Source organism: Gordionus sp. m RMFG-2023, chromosome 5, assembly GCF_954871325.1.
Source record: "Gordionus sp. m RMFG-2023 chromosome 5, tfGorSpeb1-WG-v2, whole genome shotgun sequence".
NCBI lineage: Eukaryota > Metazoa > Nematomorpha > Gordioida > Chordodea > Parachordodidae > Gordionus > Gordionus sp. m RMFG-2023.
The window spans coordinates 2,690,216-2,708,186 of record NC_088779.1 but is presented as its reverse complement, the minus strand read 5'-3'; the positions used below and the strand labels follow the sequence as shown (position 1 = coordinate 2,708,186).

Genomic DNA, 17,971 nt, shown 5'->3' with positions numbered 1-17,971 from the left:
ATATTGAGTTAGCCGCCTCTCGTAAAAATAGGCTCAAACGGAGTGATTTTGCATCGCCACCAAGATTCCATTCCAGGTCGATGCAGGATATATAAAAAATAAAAAAATTATCAACATTTTAGCAGTGTTGTTAAATGGCCCAATTTAGGGCGATTCCAGGTCAAGACTGTAAGCCAAAAATTATGTTAAGCAAGCTTGGGGATTTCGTTAACACATGTCCAAGCAATTATAAGACTCGGGATTTAATCATTTGTTTTCTTTCTTTCTTGCATTCTTTCTTTCTCTCTTTCTTTCTTTTTTTTCTTTCTTTCTTTCTTTCTTTGAGAAGAGGAATTGTATATAAAATTATTATTTTTTACAGTAAACGTTTTCTTTAAATATAATCTTGAAATGACGGATATATTTTAAAAAAAAATTAAAAATTGCAATCTACAACATGCCCACCCTTAACGGGTCAAGGACATGAGACAAAGCAATTGTTTTTTTGGTTTCACAGAAACCAAAGTAATGTATATATGCATTATTATATATATATAATGTGATCCCAAAAGGGACTTATAATATAAGTGCTATTATATAGTCATCGCCCAAAATGGACCCTATATATAAAAAAATGAGCCTACATATTTGTATCCTAGTGGCAATTGTTATATTTATTTTAAAAAAATTTATCACGAGAAGTTTCTCACTTATTAACTTAATTCATAGCTCAATCGCGCATCCAAGTAGATATTGTGACTTCCCGCAATACGCCCAACATTCTCATTTGTATCCATCGCGACATTCTCCTGGGGAAAATGGCCTACGGTTAACCATAATTTGTCATCATTTTTTTTCCGGTACAAACTTCAGACCAGTTCCCTTACTCTGTATTAATGTTAAAGGAACTGACACTTATGTAAAGTCACTATCCCAGCTTTTCCACAATATTTTTGGCTAAAAATATTTGGGTTAGCCGTGTTTTAAAAAACCGAGCCATCTAATAACACTATATCATTTTTTTTTAGTTTTAGATAATATAAATAATTTAACCATGGTTTATACGTAAATTCCCGCAGGGAAAATGATTGTTAAATTTAATAAAATTCAATTTTCTACAAGGGTGCAGTTATATTTAATTTTAAATTTAAAAAGAAAATTCGATTTTCTTAGATTTTTTTTTTTATAAAGATAATCATGATTTTGTCAATCATCCTAGACTAAACCATGGTTTATACGTAAATTCCCGCAAGGAAAATGATTGTTAAATTTAATAAAATTCAATTTTCTACAAGGGTGCAGTTATATTTAATTTTAAATTTAAAAAGAAAATTCGATTTTCTTAGATTTTTTTTTATAAAGATAATCATGATTTTGCCAATCATCCTAGACTAGGATAGCATAGGGAATTCAGAGCATTCTGGAATCCTTAAGATTTAAATCATTTAAAAGCTCACAATTTTATGATTTCTAAATACTTTATTTTTTTTTGCCGGAAATATAATTCTCAGCGTCATGATTTTTGAAAAATCGATCAAAAATTTGAATGATAATTTTAATAAGCCTAAAATTTATAATTCTGTGTACATTAAAAGATAGACGCAGCTCGGCCAATAGAATGGCCGCAGGCAAGGCAAAGATATTTTTAGGGCTTAGACCGAACAAATTGTGTAAAATATTATAACGGGGTCGGGTCGAAGTTTTGAAAATGTTTTTAAAAACCTGATCAAAAATTTGCGTGAACCCGTGTTAGGGACAGGAAAAAAGAAAATAAATTGAAAGTAAATTCCTTATTCATTTTTTTTTTGGCAGATAAAATATATTCTTAAGCCCTTTATTTTAATTATACTCAGAACAGAATCGTCCAAAACCATGGTAGTTTTATTGAGGGATTCGTTTTGATTGGCAGGCTTAAAACGGCAATAGCAATCGGTGAACAGGGGAACGAGCAAAGGAACGTTATCTATGGTGGATAGGTGTTGCTTGATCTCCTTTATTCCCTTGGGCAAAATGGAGGTGGTAAATGGGTTTTCCGGCTTCTTTTGGATTTCGATAAATTTTCCGAAATCTTTCGATTTTTCAGCTCCTTCTCCGTCCATTCCACTACGCGAACCGCTATCGATTCCGCCATTTTTGCGGTATTCGAGATCCTTGTTTTTCAGCGAGATGCTACAATTCCAGCCTATGTCCAGTCCGATTTTTTCGGCAAAGATTTTGCTCCGCGTTTCGTTATCGCGCGAAAAATGCACGAACCTGTTTGTGGCATTCAAAAATTAGCTACTATTAGAGATTATTTATTTTATAATGTTCCATCTACATATTTTTTTTAAAAAAACTATTTTTATAGGAGAAATCGCGCTAAACCAATTAATTTTGTTGATATGTTAAAAATAACTAAATATGATTGTTTCATTTATTTTTTCTTAAATAAGATTATAACCTTATGAAGGCGGAATCGAGAGTGTCGATGATTTGGAAGTACTCTATCTTTGGCGGGTATAGAGCGGATACGCAACCCAGCAAGATTTGATGGGAAAGTAACGACATAACGCGCGAAGCGGAAATATTAAAATTTATTACCGTTTTGGGCTCCGCTGTGGCAACGAGTGGGGGGAAAACTTTGCCGGAAAAAATAATCATTAAGAGGGAAAAAAATGAAAGGAAGAAATTTAATTTGACATAAAAAAACGGAATTATCTTTTTCTTACTATCGCTCATTGGGGAAGGTGATCTATCTTGGTATTGGCAAAAATTGAAGGCTTCAGAGTTGGAAGTGCTTTTGATTGATCCTAACCTCGTGGGACAACTGTCACTCTTTCGGGGTTCTGTGCTACCTACTATTTGCTCTCCCTTTTCGCTCCCTGTCCACAGGTTCAAGAACTCGGGCAAAATCGATGAGCCAGTAATAGAAGTAGGATGACCGGAATTCGTTAATCGTTCACCGTTCACATTTACGGTCGTATCGGCATGGATATTTTGATAGAAGGATATTATTGGCTGACCCTCGATTTCGGAAGGCAAGGCCGATAATGAGTTTCCGCGTGATCCACACGGAACCTCCTCGTCAGCTGATTTCCTCACCGCTTCTAGCGAAAAAAATGATTCAGATTTCTCTTTGCCGTCGACGGCTAGGGCCGTCGGTGTGTGTGCCTGAATTACGTTGGTACCAGGGCTGGAAGAACAGCTGTTCGACAAGTAAGACGCCCTTCGGTGATGATCACTGAACGTATCGTGATAATTCCTGCGCGTTTTCAAATATTGGTCGAACATCTTTTGAAATCCAAAAATATTATTTTATTTTTCCGAAAGAAAAAAGGTAATTTTAAAACGTCACGCTTATACCACCATTTTAGACGATACCCAAAACCGTTACCCCACCCCCCCCACCCCCAGCCAAAATTATTTAAAATGATAAATACTTCCAGTCGGAAGATAAATTTAACATTTGGGAAGAGCTGCAAACATAAATCCTGGGCCGCGCGTGTAAGCTTGATTGTAAATGTTAACGCTTACAAATCGGGTAGGCCCTAAAATTTTACTTCTCTATATATTTGTTTTTTAAAAAATCACTAATCCCTATATATGACCAAAAATATTAATTAATATATCACAATTACCATATCGCTAGACCTATCGGGAACTCTGACACAAAGGCTACCAAAGTCCCTCTCCATCCATCCTCCAGCTCCTAACCCAACCCCGTTGATAAACTTCACGTGATTTTCCGGGTGGAGTTTGATTCCCATCTTCTTCTTGCGCGGGTGTTCCGCGAATTTCGCTTCTAAGCCGACCCTGGAATTTTTATTGAGCGTTAGAACGGCCATTTTCAATTCTCTTTTACGGCTTCTCATTTTGGCGGTTATAATGGTTTTTAGGTATTTGGCCTCGTGGGGCAACAAGGGTTTATAAGCGAACGCCACACAATCCGAGCATCCGCTGAGCACTACTTCTCGCTTATAAAAATCGCTCAATTTAGTTTCCAAGGAATCCGAAGGAGGCTGATGAGGGTTGGCGTGTTGAGTGCGGATGTTTTCGAGAGTTATTAAATCTAAAAAAAAAAGAAGTAAAATATTCGTTTTTATGGGACAAATTATGAATGGCAGCAGAAGTTTAAAACATTTCCACTTTCAATTAAACGATTTTTTTTTAAAGATACGTTTAAGGATAAAAAAAAAAATTTCGCAAAAATAATTGCCCAAAAATTGATTAGATGAGAAGAAAAAAATATGTCGAAATAGGATAGGTGAAAATATAAGAGTCAAAATTGGACGGGTTAATCAAGATAGAAAAGTCTCGCAAAATTAAAAATGTTAGTGTTACATCCGTTGATATGTAATTGACAGATATAGACGTTTTTAAAAATGATTTCGAATAAGAGATAGATATAACAATTATTATTCTCGGTTCTTTTTAGAATTTATCATATGATTTTTTTTATATATATAGTGATTTTGGGAAAATCATAATTACATTTAGAAGAGTATTAGCAATATAAAATCGAATATTTATTTTTAGGTTTATGGATGCTTATTTAATAATAATGTTGCGATTATACATATATGTAATAGTTAGGGTAACAAGAAAGGATAAAGTGCGCAGTACAAGAATACTGAGTATTTTAAAGGTAGTGCCTACCTATTAAGACTAAGTTAATGGTAAACAGGCTTAGGTGGTATTGGCACACACAATGAGAAGCCCTATGAACTACATAAGAAATAAGGTTGAGAGTTTGGAAGTGATGGGGCAAAGGTAAAAGAGGAAGGCCAAAACTTCAATGGGGCCCCATAAAGTTAGAGCCAATATAAAGAAGTATAAATTAGATAAAAGAGATAGCATAAATAACATATGGTGGAGAGAGATGTTGAAGGAGTTTAGCCATCAGAAAAAAAGGTGAAAGCTAAAAAGAAAGAGTAAAAAAGTTTTTAATATTTATTCAGTGAATTAGGTTAAAATATTTCTTTCACTTCGAGTCTAAAAAATAATTTTTTTTATTAGTGTAATACTTTTTTGGGTTAACAATTTAATATGGGCATACCGACGTCGGAATATTCGCGATGATTGATGGGTTGAATATCGAGCCCATCCCAAGCGTCGTAGCAGAAATCGCCAAGAAAATCGGGTGAACCGCAAGAAAACAATTGATATCTGCAAGCGCCCTCTTCCGCCTTCAAATCGTTCGCCGCTTCGTCTTTTATAAGAACACTGAAAAAAGCCCTGGCTGGTCGTCCTAAATATGAATTTTCCTGACAATTTTTTTTTTATATTCATTTTACAGTTAAATTATTTTAAAAAAATCTGTGAAATAACTCGTTATCCGCCTTGCTGGCCGAAATTGAGGATCAGTCAATAAAATCCGCCAATCAAAATACCCATGCCAATACTACCCTAAATGTAGACGGTGAACGATCAGCAAATTACGGTCACCCTTCCATTGTGGCTCGCGATTAGGCAAATTAAAAAAATTGTTCTTACCAGAGTTTAAAACCCGAAATAGAACCAGTGACCCCTACAACGAAAGGGGGGGGGGGGGGGTCCGAAGCAACTGCTTCTATAAATTTCTATGGGGGTACTTTTTTTTTTTAAATTTTTTATTTTTTATTTTAAAATTTTAAAAAAAAATTTTTTAATTTTTTATTTTAAAAATTTTTATGGTCGATGTTTAGCAAATTAGTTTGTTATCCGATATTTCTTATCATAAAATTATTTTTCCACTTTCAAGTGGCGCAAAATTAAAATTTTATCAAAGGGAATAGTAAAAATTTAAATATTAAATCTTATATATAATCATTTATAATTTTTAGATCATTGTCAAAATATGCCCAAAAATATTAACCAAAAAAAATATAAATGCTTGATTAAAAATTGTACATATCATAATATAAGAGATGATAAATGGACAGATCATATTAGAAAAAGACATGGTGGGCTTAATTTTCACGATATAAAGAAAAGCTTTGAAATAGTGGCTTTTAAGAATATTTCTCAAAATTGGATAAATAGCAAAATAAATTTTTTATTAAATAAGAAGTGAGAAAAAAATTAAGGGATTAAAATCTAAATTATATTCAAATCTGTTATCATATAATAACATAAATATTCTTATTGAAACCATGAAAAATATGGTTATAAAAAAAATTCAAAAGGAGATTGTATTCAACAGGTGCTATTCAATTATAGTTGATGGCACATATGATGTATCGAAATCAGAAGCAATAGCTTTGATAGTGAGATATGTTGAAAATAGCGAGACACCTAAGCCCGTTGAAAGGCTGATAGACATTTATTGTACGGGAAATGCAACGGGCCTCGATATTAAAAAGAATATAATATCCAAGCTTGGCTCCATGAATCTACCCCTCGAATTCCTAGTGGGGCAAAGCTATGATGTCGCCTCAAACATGAGTGGAAGAATTAATGGAGTGCAGGCCTTGATTAGAGCGGAGGCGCCAAAGGCAGCTTTTATTTGGTGCTATTGTCATCGATTAAATTTAATAGTTGTTCAATTATGCCAATCAGTAAAAGAGCTGCCAAATGTCTTGGGAATATTAGACGAAATTTACGTATATTTTAATGGTGTTAAAAGATATGAAGTGCTCAAAACATGTCAGAGTGATTTACTGACAAAATCACATAGATTTTTAAGCATCAAGAATACCACTCGGTAATATTATCTTAATTGTTTCGATATATAATGTTTATTTTATATTTATAGAAGCTGGCTAACATCATATAAGGCGATTGTAAATTTTTTCCTACTTTATGATGCTTTGAGGGCAGCTTTGGCAAATTTAAAGGATTCTGAAGATCCTGCCACTTCCACTATGGCTAGTGCTATAGTCTATAGAATAGAAAAATTTGATTTTATTTTATCACTATGTGTTTTGGATAAAATATTGTTGATAACTAGCTTGGCTTGTACAAAATTGCAAACCATTTCGAAGGATATAGGGTTTGCAATAAATCAAATTCAATTGGCAAAAGATTGCCTGATTAATATGAGAAGTATAATTTAAATTATTATCTTTTATTATTTTATAATCCTAAAATAGATAATAACACTGAATTTTTGGATGTCTTTTCAAAGGCCCAAGATTTTATGAAGAAGAGAAATTTACCTTTTGATTTTGAAAGTTCAAGACTTCAAACATTACAATCCAAAAAGGAGAGGTATATATATACTTTCATCATTAAATATAATATTTTATTTTAGCTTTAAAATCAGTGTGTTTTATGCTGCACTTGATTTAATTATTATGCAGTTTAGTGAAAGATTTAACGATGAATCGATAAAATTTTTGAGTCAAACATCATTTTTTACCCCAAAGGGAATGGCGGAAAAGGCAATTGTTAAAGATGATATCAAGGATATCTGTGAATTTTATCAATTAAATACAAGTCAAGTTTTTGAGGAAATGTTGATGTTTAGAAATATTTATAAAATGGCTAAAACGGGGGACGTAATTATTACTCGTGACCTAGAGGTTAAAGAAGATTTGTCAGATTCTGAGAATTGTAAATTTATTTAATTAAAATATTTTTACTAATACATTATTTAGCTTCTTCTGATGATGATAATAATTTAGAGATGAATGATTAAGACTGGAGAAACTATTCATTTATTTTACCTTATCGTCTGCTTATAAATTTTTCTGCTTTCCCAAATTTAACAATTTTATATAAATATTTATTAACTATTCTTACTACATCATGTACTGCCGAAAGGGTCATGAGTAAAATTAAACTAATTAAAACAAGACTTCGTAGTGTCATGAAAGATCCATTTCTTAATAATTTAACCATTTTATCAATGGAAAATAATTTATTTAAACAATTAAATATTGATGAAATTATAAATTCTTTTGCTTTCTCTTCCCCTAATTTATCTAAATTATTAATTTAAAAATAATATTTTTAAAGCAATATTTTTTACATTACATTTATATTATAATAAATATTGATGCAATAAAAATTATTTTTGAAATTTATTGGTGTCAAAAAATAATTTACAATGGGGGGGGGGGTACTTTAGGGGGTATTCTGCTTCTATCCCTCAAAAAGTGTAGGGGTCACTGAATAGAACCCACGGAACAGGGAGGGTCATATCTGAGAACCAGATAAAAATCCGAAAAATTTCTAGGAATAGTACCTTCATTTATAATTTTCAGGGACCCATATTCAGAATGGGTTCCTACAAAAGTGCGCCTAATTTTTCTGAACATTTCAGGCCTGTCCGTGATACGATTATGTGCACAAGTTACCCGTCCTGTAATAAATTTTTACGAATGGAAAAAAAGATGTATATTAACTAATTCTAGTTTTTAAAAAAAAATTGGCGAAATAACCGATATTCGGCCGGATAAAGTGGTAGTTTTCGGGAGCCGATCTAGAATGTATATATTAATCAAAATATCGGTGCACCTTTTTATAATTTGGAAGCGGAAACCCTGGAAACGGGTCGAATATAAAAATGTCATCGCTATTCCAAACGGAAATATCCAGAACTGGAATCGTTTTCACTCCTTCACAAGATAAACATCAGGGATGTTCCGATACCACCGATATCCAAACTGACATCACCCAATAGTAACACGTTATCAGCTGATACTATCGATACCGGTGGCATCATGTGTTGGTGGTAACAATGGCATCAACTGTTACTAACAAAAGTGATATCATTCACCGCTACGGTATCAGCTGATACCATCGATACTAACAAGATTAACGGTAATAGTGCATAACTATAATCGAATAACCTATATCCTTAAACTATAATAATCGAAATACGCATGGTATAATTTTTAATCACACGTAGATGAATGCAGAGCTTGGAAAACCAAAAGAGAAATCTGAGTTTTTTTTTAAAAAAAAACTGTTTTATTTATCTTTGTTTTATATGTTCTATATACGTTCTTTGTTGTTGCAATGTTATTTTTGCTTCTTTATAAATATTCAATAAATTTTGGATCTTGGTTCGAAGCCCTATATAAATATATATATTATATATATATTAAAACCATATGGGGAGATACAGGCATTGCGTTAGAATAATAATCGTTCGCGACGGAATGACGTTTCTCGTAGACCCCGAAAAAAAATTTATCGTCCAAATGGGAAGATTTAAACCCGGGTCTCGAAAGCGGCGGAGGATTGTGATGGGTCGTCGCTAACGAGGGTTTGGTTTGGGTAGAGGAGCGATTGTTGGTGAGATCCGCCAAGCGTAATAGACATCTTTTTTTACAAAAACACAAAAATCTTTTAAAAGAAATGAAAGGAAATCTTAAAGATAAAAAAACTCAAATATGAGGGAGAGTAACTGTAACTAGAAATGTACCGACAAAGCTTTTTTTACCAATATCAGCTGATTTGATTTTTTTTTAAAATAATAACATTAGGGAAAACGTCTACAGGGTTACCGAATAAATTAAAAATACACCAATAAAATAAAATACACGGAATGCAAACTATTTAAAAAACGTTCACATTATGAATAATATTTTATCCGTCATTTTGGCATAGCCGATAAATATTTCTACAAAATGCGGATGATGAGATCGATCTAATCAAAAAACCGGTTAAGAGTAGCGATGAGTAAAAAAAACCTGGGTGGTTGGAACAGGGGATGATTGGGAGACGAGGCATCGTTAACTCCGTAATAGGAAGAGAGGTAATCGTAAAAGTCTTTGATCTCCTTGGAGTACGTCAAATTGCAAGTGGTAGCCATTATGGCGAATGCCTAAGAATTTGATCGATTATAAAAATGCTACTGTTATCATAATTCATTAATTGATTCATTATTATATCCTTTCTATCCTTCCTTCTTTCTTTCCTTTCTATCAAATATGGATACCGATACCGAAGTTATTACTCAAGATACATCAGATCAGTCGATTACTTTTTATTCTAACTGATTTATACCAATGGTCTATTACCACCAAAATTTATAACAAAATCTTCGTAAATATTTTTTAAATGGCATATTTTAATATAAAAAATATATATATATATTTGTTCTAGAACTTTCTTGACCGATAAGAGGACTGTTTAATTAATTTTTATTTTTGAGCCTAACTTTTAATTTTTAAATATTGTTTGCGTAATCTAGCTTTATTAAGTAAAATAAACTAGACATTTCTTTAATGATTGAAGAATACATGATCTCCTTATTTCTTTCTCAATCTTTCCTTTCCGTCTCGTTCGTTTCAATGTGTGCTTCCGGTCGTAAAAATAAGAATATTTTTGAATATATTTTATTTTATTCATTCATTCATTCAATCATTCATTCATTCACTCATTTATCACGTTTGGTCTACGACCCGTCCTGAAGAGAACGCACGTAAATTATGCTAATTTTGGGAGTAAGAATAAGGTGATTAGAGCCGCGCATATTTAAACGATTTTATACAATGATCAAATTTCTCACCAGGGGTTTCAAATTGGGCAAATAATCGGACCAATAGCAGTCTTCGAAAGATATATTTTCGGGGTGATTGGGTTCGTGGCTGAGCGCTAATATTTTCACGTTCAAAGCGGATTGGTTAAAATTGTCTTTAATTATGATAAATTTTTATGATGGAAATATATTCAATAAGGATTCCGTGGAAGTAAATTTCTTTTTGTTTAAAACAAAATTCCCCCTATTAAGTCCTTAACTTGTGAACGAGCTTTCGCTGTACAATTTTACGTATATTTCTTTAGGAGCTTTTATAAATCACTTATATCCGGGTTTAAAAATTAAAGTGGGGTCGATTTAATCATTCGTTCACCTCTCAAATTTTCGACCCGCTTGCAAAATTCGTTAAATGGTCAAAATAACAAAAAAAAACAACCCTTGACTGGTAAAAAAAGAGAGGGGCCCATCTTTGAAGGTCTGTTGTGCCTTATGTTAATAGTAAATTCGAAATTTGGCGTAAACAAAAACAAAAAAAAAAGAATGGGGTGAAAGGCGTAAACAAAAACAAAAAAAAAGAATAATGTGAAAGGCGTAAACAAAAACAAAACAAAAAAGAATGGGGTGAAGGTAACCTTCCTTTACCTAAACCGGAGAATGTTCTATTCCTTCTCCTGTCACCCCTCTCCATCTCCTTCGCATTTTGTTGGTTTCTATTATCGGGGCACTCGGGCGATTTTTTTCTTTTGCCAAAATGGGGTGGAGCGTCGTTAGGTCCCGGGCTAGCGGGCACGACACGCGGGCATCTCCAAGTAAAATAACCCTTTTCGTAGAAACTGTCATCGTGTTTTTTGATCTGTTATTTTAATCATGTAATGTATTTAAGAGGACGGGAGTTTTTCTCCTTTTCCTTTATAATTATGAGGGATTAAACCCCTGGGAAGTAAAATCATATATATTTTTTTTTTTTAAAAAAACATGTTTTTTAATAATAATAAAAAACAATGCACTCAACGATGCCATTACCATATAAGCATATCTAACAAAAGAAATTCTCAAACAAAAAAACGTGACCACGAAGGATATGGAATTTTTTAAAACTAGCTAAGCTTTACATATATATAACAACTAGCCTTTGTATATATTATTGATTAAACTCACTTTGTTGTTATCTTTTCGGAGAGACATTTTCCTTAAATTGGCGGTAGGACTCACGTGATCGATCGATAATATTTCTTTCAAATAGGCTCCCGGGCTTCGATTTCGTTTCCTAAAACGGGGCCCGACTTTAAAACCGGAAAAGGTGGCGAACTTATTATTGGACGGCACGGATAACCCGGATTTACGAGTTCCGATGTTGGGATCAGTTACTAAAACCTCGCTCAAAGGACCGGTTTCGTGATAGATATCGATCAGACTCCTATGCCTCCGTAATGATTCGTCGTTGTCCCATTCTATAAATTTTTCGTCCCCCGTTTCATTTCTAAGAGCAGTTTTAGCATCAGGAATTTCTTCATTTTCGATTTGCGGATTGATCAGCTTGGAAACTACATTAGTAACGTCATTCTGTGGACAATAATAATCGGGATTGACGGAAGGAGGTGGTGTCGAACTGTAAATGACCAGGGTTTTTTCGGGGTAAGGATCGGGCCAAGAGAGCATGCCCTCCTTATCCAGAGGGCACACGTTGCTGACGCAACTCAGGGTGGCCAGGGGGTTCCGTGAGAATGGCAGGGAAGGGCATTTACCAGAAAGAGCGTCAAAAAAAGCCCTCCAAAGGCTCTGGGGTGAAGACGAGTTATTGTTTTCTTCCCCGTCGCCTCCCGCAGCATCCTTCGTTCCATGCAATTGTTCGTCGGGATGGATTCTCTTCAAATCTTCGCCACCAAAAACGGCCGGAATGGGAGTAGATTGAGGTAGTGGAGCCGATGATAAGGGGGTTTTCCATAGAATGTTCTTGTCGCTCTTCCAGAAAAGCCATTTTCGGAATGGGCTGCGTATCCCGAAATTGTGGGTGCGAGTAAAAGAATATTTAGAGATGGAAGAGTAATTAAACAAGTTGGGAGTAGTTTTTTTAGATGAAGCGATCGTTGAATCGTCTAAACCTTGTTTTGGCGAGAGAGGAAAAAAAAAGAATTAGGCTTTTAAAGGCGAAAGAAAACAGAGATTTACTAAAAAAAAAATTACGAGTTCAAATATGGCGCTTAAGTTATTTTGATTAAATGTATTGGTCTTTTGGGGTTTCGCTAAATTATAATTAAATAATATCCCATTAAATGTCGGGTTTATATAAACCTAAATTATCGAAGCTTTTATTATATATAAAGTCATAAAATCTTTTTGTTTTCCTTTCTTTCTTTTTCATATTACATATGTCGTGTTTAGAAAATTCCAGAACTATACTTCGTAGACCCCTGGTTTTAGCAAATTTGATATAGTCCTAGGATTTTAACGAATTCATTTGTTTTTTTTTAAAAAAAATAAATAAATATTATTACACTTAATTTTCCGCATTCAGTATTACAGTGGCTAAATAAAATCAGGCACAAAAAGGTCGATGGTAGTTTAGTTTTCAGAAAAACCAAACAATATAAACTTCTAATATGATAAATTTTTGAGGAACAATCAATAGGTTACCACGATTTATTTTTTATGGTTTTAAGCTTATAACCTTGAGTTTAGAGTTAGATTGGATAAATAGATAAAAAGCTGCAAACACTAGCCCATATAAAACCTTTCTTTATATCGTCTAAACTTAATTTAGGTCGTAAGATGGAGCTGACATGTGTGTAATTACTATTATGATCCTATATACGGCAAGTCTATACTATTATAAAAAATTTTATAACAGACATATAAAAAAGTTAACGTGTTGATACCGAATTTTTGACCCTGTTCCATTAATCGCGTATGGTCGGAATTAGAAGTGTCAGAATCATCCGAACTACTCTGCAGGTCTTCGTCACCTCCCACGAGTTCGGAATCATTTTCGAAGGCTTCCACTTCCACGTTAGATCTCCTGGTTTTGGCTTGACACGTAAAAACTTGTTTGTTTTTTTTTGATGCAAAGAATTATATATTATATTTAAAAAATAGGAATAATAATCATAATATTTTGTTAACATGAGAGATTTTATTTGTCATCCAGGATCTAAAGAGAAATGGTTCCATTCACGTGACACTCGATGATAGAAAGGAAACGTATTAGTTTAAGCGGATCGTAAAAAATGGGTGGAACATCGAATTTTCCCAGATCTCACAAATTAGGCGTGAGGCTCAAAAACCTTTAAAAATAAATTAGTGCTTTTTTTATAGGAAAAAAAAGGGTCAAGCAACTTCCGGGAAACACTTAAACCGAATCCAAGCGAAGGAGTGTCTAGAAAAGATTTCAAAAAAATAAGTAAAGAGATAGTGGAAGAGGTAAAACCCTCAGAAATGAAATGGTGGTGGGTAGTGTTGCTCAATCACCCTTCCCCCCTCCTACAACTCTATCACCTCCAATACAGTTTAACCAATACAGTATCGGAGATGGTTAAATTAGGATGATTTAACAAAACTTAATAGGGGTTAAAGATATAAAGTATTTACGCAAATCAAAACTAAACTTTAGTAAACATAATGCCATAAAACTTTCAACTAAAACCCCCTCCCGGAAAAGTTGGTTAATTAAATTTTTGCCAGAACTATATATTGTCGGTTGAGTATTATAGTGTTCTATATCTATTTTTTTTAAAAAAATTGTTAAGGGGTAGCATTTTAAGAAAAAAAAGATTTTTTATAGTATTCAAATAAGGAAATCACAAAATATAATCATTCCAAATCATATTAGTATTCACTGCTTGAAGAATTCATTTATCAAATTAAGAAAACGTGATATATTACCAGTCGAATCGTAATAATCGCCAGTGAATAAGTCTAACTGCCATAGTCAAGTCGTGTAGACTAGGCTTCCTCTCATAGGTTACCCTCAATTTCCCAAACCAATTAGATGGGAATGAGAGAGTCCAAGCGTATGTCCGTTGTTTTATATAGCGACAAGGACAACGCTTACTATGACGTTTCCGATTTTAGATAGGTTATTCTACTAACACATGCTGGATTATAATTCCGGACAAAATAAGATTAAAATAATTCTTAACGCCAAATATGAGATTTAAAGTATCTAATAGCCTTTTTTTAAACATTCTAATAAAAGAATTTTAGAAAAATATATTACAGCACGTAATAGAACTGTCTATCCTATAAATTTCAGAGAATTTGATCATGAACTTTTGAATAATTTTTAGATTACATAACTGAAAATAGGCAAATTGACTAAAATTTAAATCAGTCAATGACGGGTATAGACTAATTATGCAAATTAATAATATATTTGATGATGGGTGAGTAAAAAATTTTCCTTATCTTATGAGGTGTAGACGTGTCACAAATTTACTGAATCCAAAATTTTCCATCATTTTTATAAAATGTTAGTGCAATATATATATATATTGATTATTTAGTATATAAATATACTATTTTTAATATATTAATTTGTAATATCTGAAAAAATTGTTTTATTAGTATATTTTTCAAATAATCTTCAATTATTTGTTCATGATGTAGGTTATATATATCATAATTAAACATATCTCATAAAAATAATGGAAAAATTTTGGAATCACTTCTCATTGTCGAAATAGGAGTAAAATTTGTGATTCACACCTTATAATATAGAGAAATATTTTAGGCTGCATTCATAGTGGAGACGGATCCGATTTTTACATCCGTTCCGTCAAAAGTCAATCTCATTAAAAATGATATATATGTTCATAGTGCGTCCGTTCCGATACCTTCCGTCTTAAAAACGGATACGATTTTTACATCCTTTCCATCAAAGGTCAATCTCATTAAAAATGACGTCAAAGGTCAATCTCATTAAAAATGACGTCAAAGGTCAATCTCATTAAAAATGACGTCAAAAGTCAATCTCATTAAAAATGATATATATGTTCATAGTGCGTCCGTTCCGATACCTTCCGTCTTAAAAACGGATACGATTTTTACATCCTTTCCATCAAAGGTCAATCTCATTAAAAATGACGTCAAAGGTCAATCTCATTAAAAATGACGTCAAAAGTCAATCTCATTAAAAATGATATATATGTTCATAGTGCGTCCGTTCCGATACCTTCCGTCTTAAAAACGGATCCGGCAAATCTTATAGAGCCTTATAACGTTACTTACAATTTTTTTTATAGTCTATGAACATTTATAACATTTTTAATGAGTTTGACTTTTGACGGAACGGATATAAAAACGGATTCTCCACTATGAATGCAGCCTTATTCATCCATCACTAAATAAAGGAATAAATAGTGATTTTTATCTTCTCATTATTTTTCTTTCTTTATATAATTTAATTTTTACATATTTATTTAAGGCCATTAAAAGCTTTCTGTTAGATTTCCAAAAGAATGCAATAAATAATCAATTATATAACCTAGACAAAATATATAAAATACATAGTCACATATAATATTTACCGAGATTTACATTCATTCATTGAAATGCATTTTGAAGCTTCAATACAAATCACCTGGTGACACACGAATTTGCTTTACCATATAATTTTAAAACTATTTTTAAATTAAATTGTTCATATGGGAAACCAAAATGGTGAGCCAACAGCTGATTTTTTATTGATTGACATTTAACTGAATGAATTGCTTGCCTATAAATTTATATAATATAATTGACAATACCATTGAGATAAGCATTGCCAACAGCATTAGCCAGCAACCAGAACCAATCGAGGGACACGAACAAGCTGGGAACAACAATTAAAATAGGTTCTAACACCAAATTCCAAACACGAAATTTTTGGGAATTGCCTGAGGCTAAGAGTTTGGCAAAAACGATAGCAGAACTGGCCACTAAGAAAGTAGGGAAGATTATCCAGGTGAAGATGGAGAGGGTTAAATTTTTGTTGCGTTCCATGTAGGGCATGGGGGGTCTGTAAGATGAGGTTGGGCTAAGGATTTCCCTGAGTTATTTTCAAATATTAATTTATTTATTATTAAATGATTTTTTATAACTCAAAACAACTGGCTTTAACCACTAACAATCAATAAACTTTTCATACCTGTTTGATATAATGACTTATTTAATAGTACATCTTTGAGAATTCTTTTTATAATTCCCCCCCCCTGCCCCCCTAAAAGTGAAATCACAGATTTTGCATTATTATTTATGGAAATTATTAGGTTTAAAATTTATTGGAATACTTAATATAATGATGGACACTGGGAGTTTCTTGAATGATAAAATATTGGTGGTGTGGAATGTCATGGCAAAACAAAAAATGGTTGCTATGGCTTAATTCTGACAAGTTTTCATCATTGTCTTTCAAAGCCTTTTTATATATTTCACCATAACAAAGTGTAAAATCTTTATCATTGATCTGCAATATAATAAAAAGCCAAGGAAATAAAATATTATAAACTTTGTGACACAATGCAGGTGATGTTGAACCTTCCTGTAAAATAATTATATCCCCTTTTACCAATAAGATTTGTGGTAAGGTTATAAATTTTTTATCCCTATAAGTGGAAATATAAGATAAAGAAGGAGATGATGGTAAAAATAAATCAATCGAAGAGAAATCTATTTTTTCTATAAATTTATTATGATTAATAAAATTCAATTATCATAAACTTGTTTTATATTGGTTCACAGTCATTAATAACTTATTAAATATTTCATTATTTTTTGCATTCCAAGTATATATAACTAAGGTAGTATTAAGGAAAAAGTGTAAAAGCAAAAAAAACGCCATAACTAAGCTCTGTGATCTATTATAAAATGATTAATGGAATAGAAATATATTGATTTTACCGATAAGGCTCTTCATTAAATATAAAAGAAAGATAGGATATTAAGGATAGAATCAATATTACTATAATATTCAATAGGTTTGTGTAAGATGTTCTCCTATTTGTAAGAATTTCTTTAAAACACAGAGCTTAATAAATATAAACAAAATGAATATATATGGAAAAAATATTTTATAAAATACAATAGAAGGTCTTCGTCTGAGCGCTAAATTTCGCATCTTTAGCATAGTTTGCAATCTCTTTTAATAAAATTTCTAAGGCATGTTTTGATGTTAAATTGAAATTTTCAAACATATCCAAGTTTGAGTAAAAATTAACATATGTTTCTTATGAATTATGCTTACTATCGAATTTCAAATAGGCGCCATTTGGGAAACTAATCAATATCTACAAATTTAACATATCGGAAATAATCTGGACAATAGAGGTAGCTGCAAGGAGGAAAAATAAAAATATAGAATGCTAGGATAGCCTTTTATAGGTATTTCAAACTTTGGAAGACAAGGGAGATACTAGCCACAAACCTACGCATCTTTAATTCCACTGTCATACCTATGTGAAACTTGGGAATTGCAAGGCTGACGATATATAACTTCAGACATTTATTAATAAGTGCCCATGAATTAGTAATGGTGTTTTCTACACAAGGTTAATCTCTAAGGATAAACTATGGAAGCTGTCAAAGCATATTCCAATTCATAATACACTGAAGAAGAAACAGATACAATTC

The 17,971-nt window shown here is 32.5% G+C and overlaps 2 protein-coding genes across 4 annotated transcripts in view; one reads left to right on the top strand and one right to left on the bottom strand.

Moving 5' to 3' along the window:
* Positions 1 to 17,557, bottom strand: part of LOC135930011 (uncharacterized) — a 29,985-nt gene extending 12,428 nt beyond the window's left edge. For 2 of the 3 annotated variants that reach the window (XM_065466772.1, XM_065466773.1), the window contains exons 1-17: positions 17,424 to 17,557; positions 17,243 to 17,369; positions 17,063 to 17,199; positions 16,851 to 17,020; positions 16,633 to 16,808; positions 16,111 to 16,391; positions 13,246 to 13,410; positions 11,528 to 12,471; positions 11,012 to 11,222; positions 10,400 to 10,524; positions 9,579 to 9,712; positions 8,994 to 9,207; positions 5,015 to 5,222; positions 3,597 to 4,027; positions 2,688 to 3,249; positions 2,420 to 2,597; positions 1,829 to 2,232 (exon numbers count right to left, since the gene is read on the bottom strand). In XM_065466772.1, the coding sequence (XP_065322844.1) occupies positions 1,829 to 2,232; positions 2,420 to 2,597; positions 2,688 to 3,249; positions 3,597 to 4,027; positions 5,015 to 5,222; positions 8,994 to 9,207; positions 9,579 to 9,712; positions 10,400 to 10,524; positions 11,012 to 11,222; positions 11,528 to 12,471; positions 13,246 to 13,410; positions 16,111 to 16,391; positions 16,633 to 16,808; positions 16,851 to 17,020; positions 17,063 to 17,199; positions 17,243 to 17,369; positions 17,424 to 17,535 (4,579 nt within the window). In that variant the 5' untranslated portion in view covers positions 17,536 to 17,557. The remainder of the gene's footprint in view (positions 1 to 1,828; positions 2,233 to 2,419; positions 2,598 to 2,687; positions 3,250 to 3,596; positions 4,028 to 5,014; positions 5,223 to 8,993; positions 9,208 to 9,578; positions 9,713 to 10,399; positions 10,525 to 11,011; positions 11,223 to 11,527; positions 12,472 to 13,245; positions 13,411 to 16,110; positions 16,392 to 16,632; positions 16,809 to 16,850; positions 17,021 to 17,062; positions 17,200 to 17,242; positions 17,370 to 17,423) is intronic. The other variant, XM_065466774.1, reaches the window with a different exon arrangement.
* Positions 6,090 to 7,576, top strand: LOC135929703 (zinc finger MYM-type protein 1-like). Its single transcript, XM_065466408.1, has 5 exons — positions 6,090 to 6,640; positions 6,692 to 6,981; positions 7,029 to 7,146; positions 7,190 to 7,491; positions 7,536 to 7,576. The coding sequence occupies exons 1-5, from the start codon at positions 6,090 to 6,092 to the stop codon at positions 7,574 to 7,576; spliced, it is 1,302 nt and encodes a 433-aa protein (XP_065322480.1).
* Positions 17,558 to 17,971: the final 414 nt, after the last annotated feature.

Coding starts and splice junctions, on each gene's coding strand:
- LOC135929703 (XM_065466408.1), top strand. CDS start 6,090: ATGAAAAATATGGTTATAAAAAAAATTCAAAAGGAGATTGTATTCAAC. Junction 6,641..6,691: donor AGCATCAAGAATACCACTCG/GTAATATTATCT, acceptor TTATATTTATAG/AAGCTGGCTAACATCATATA. Junction 6,982..7,028: donor TTGCCTGATTAATATGAGAA/GTATAATTTAAA, acceptor ATCCTAAAATAG/ATAATAACACTGAATTTTTG.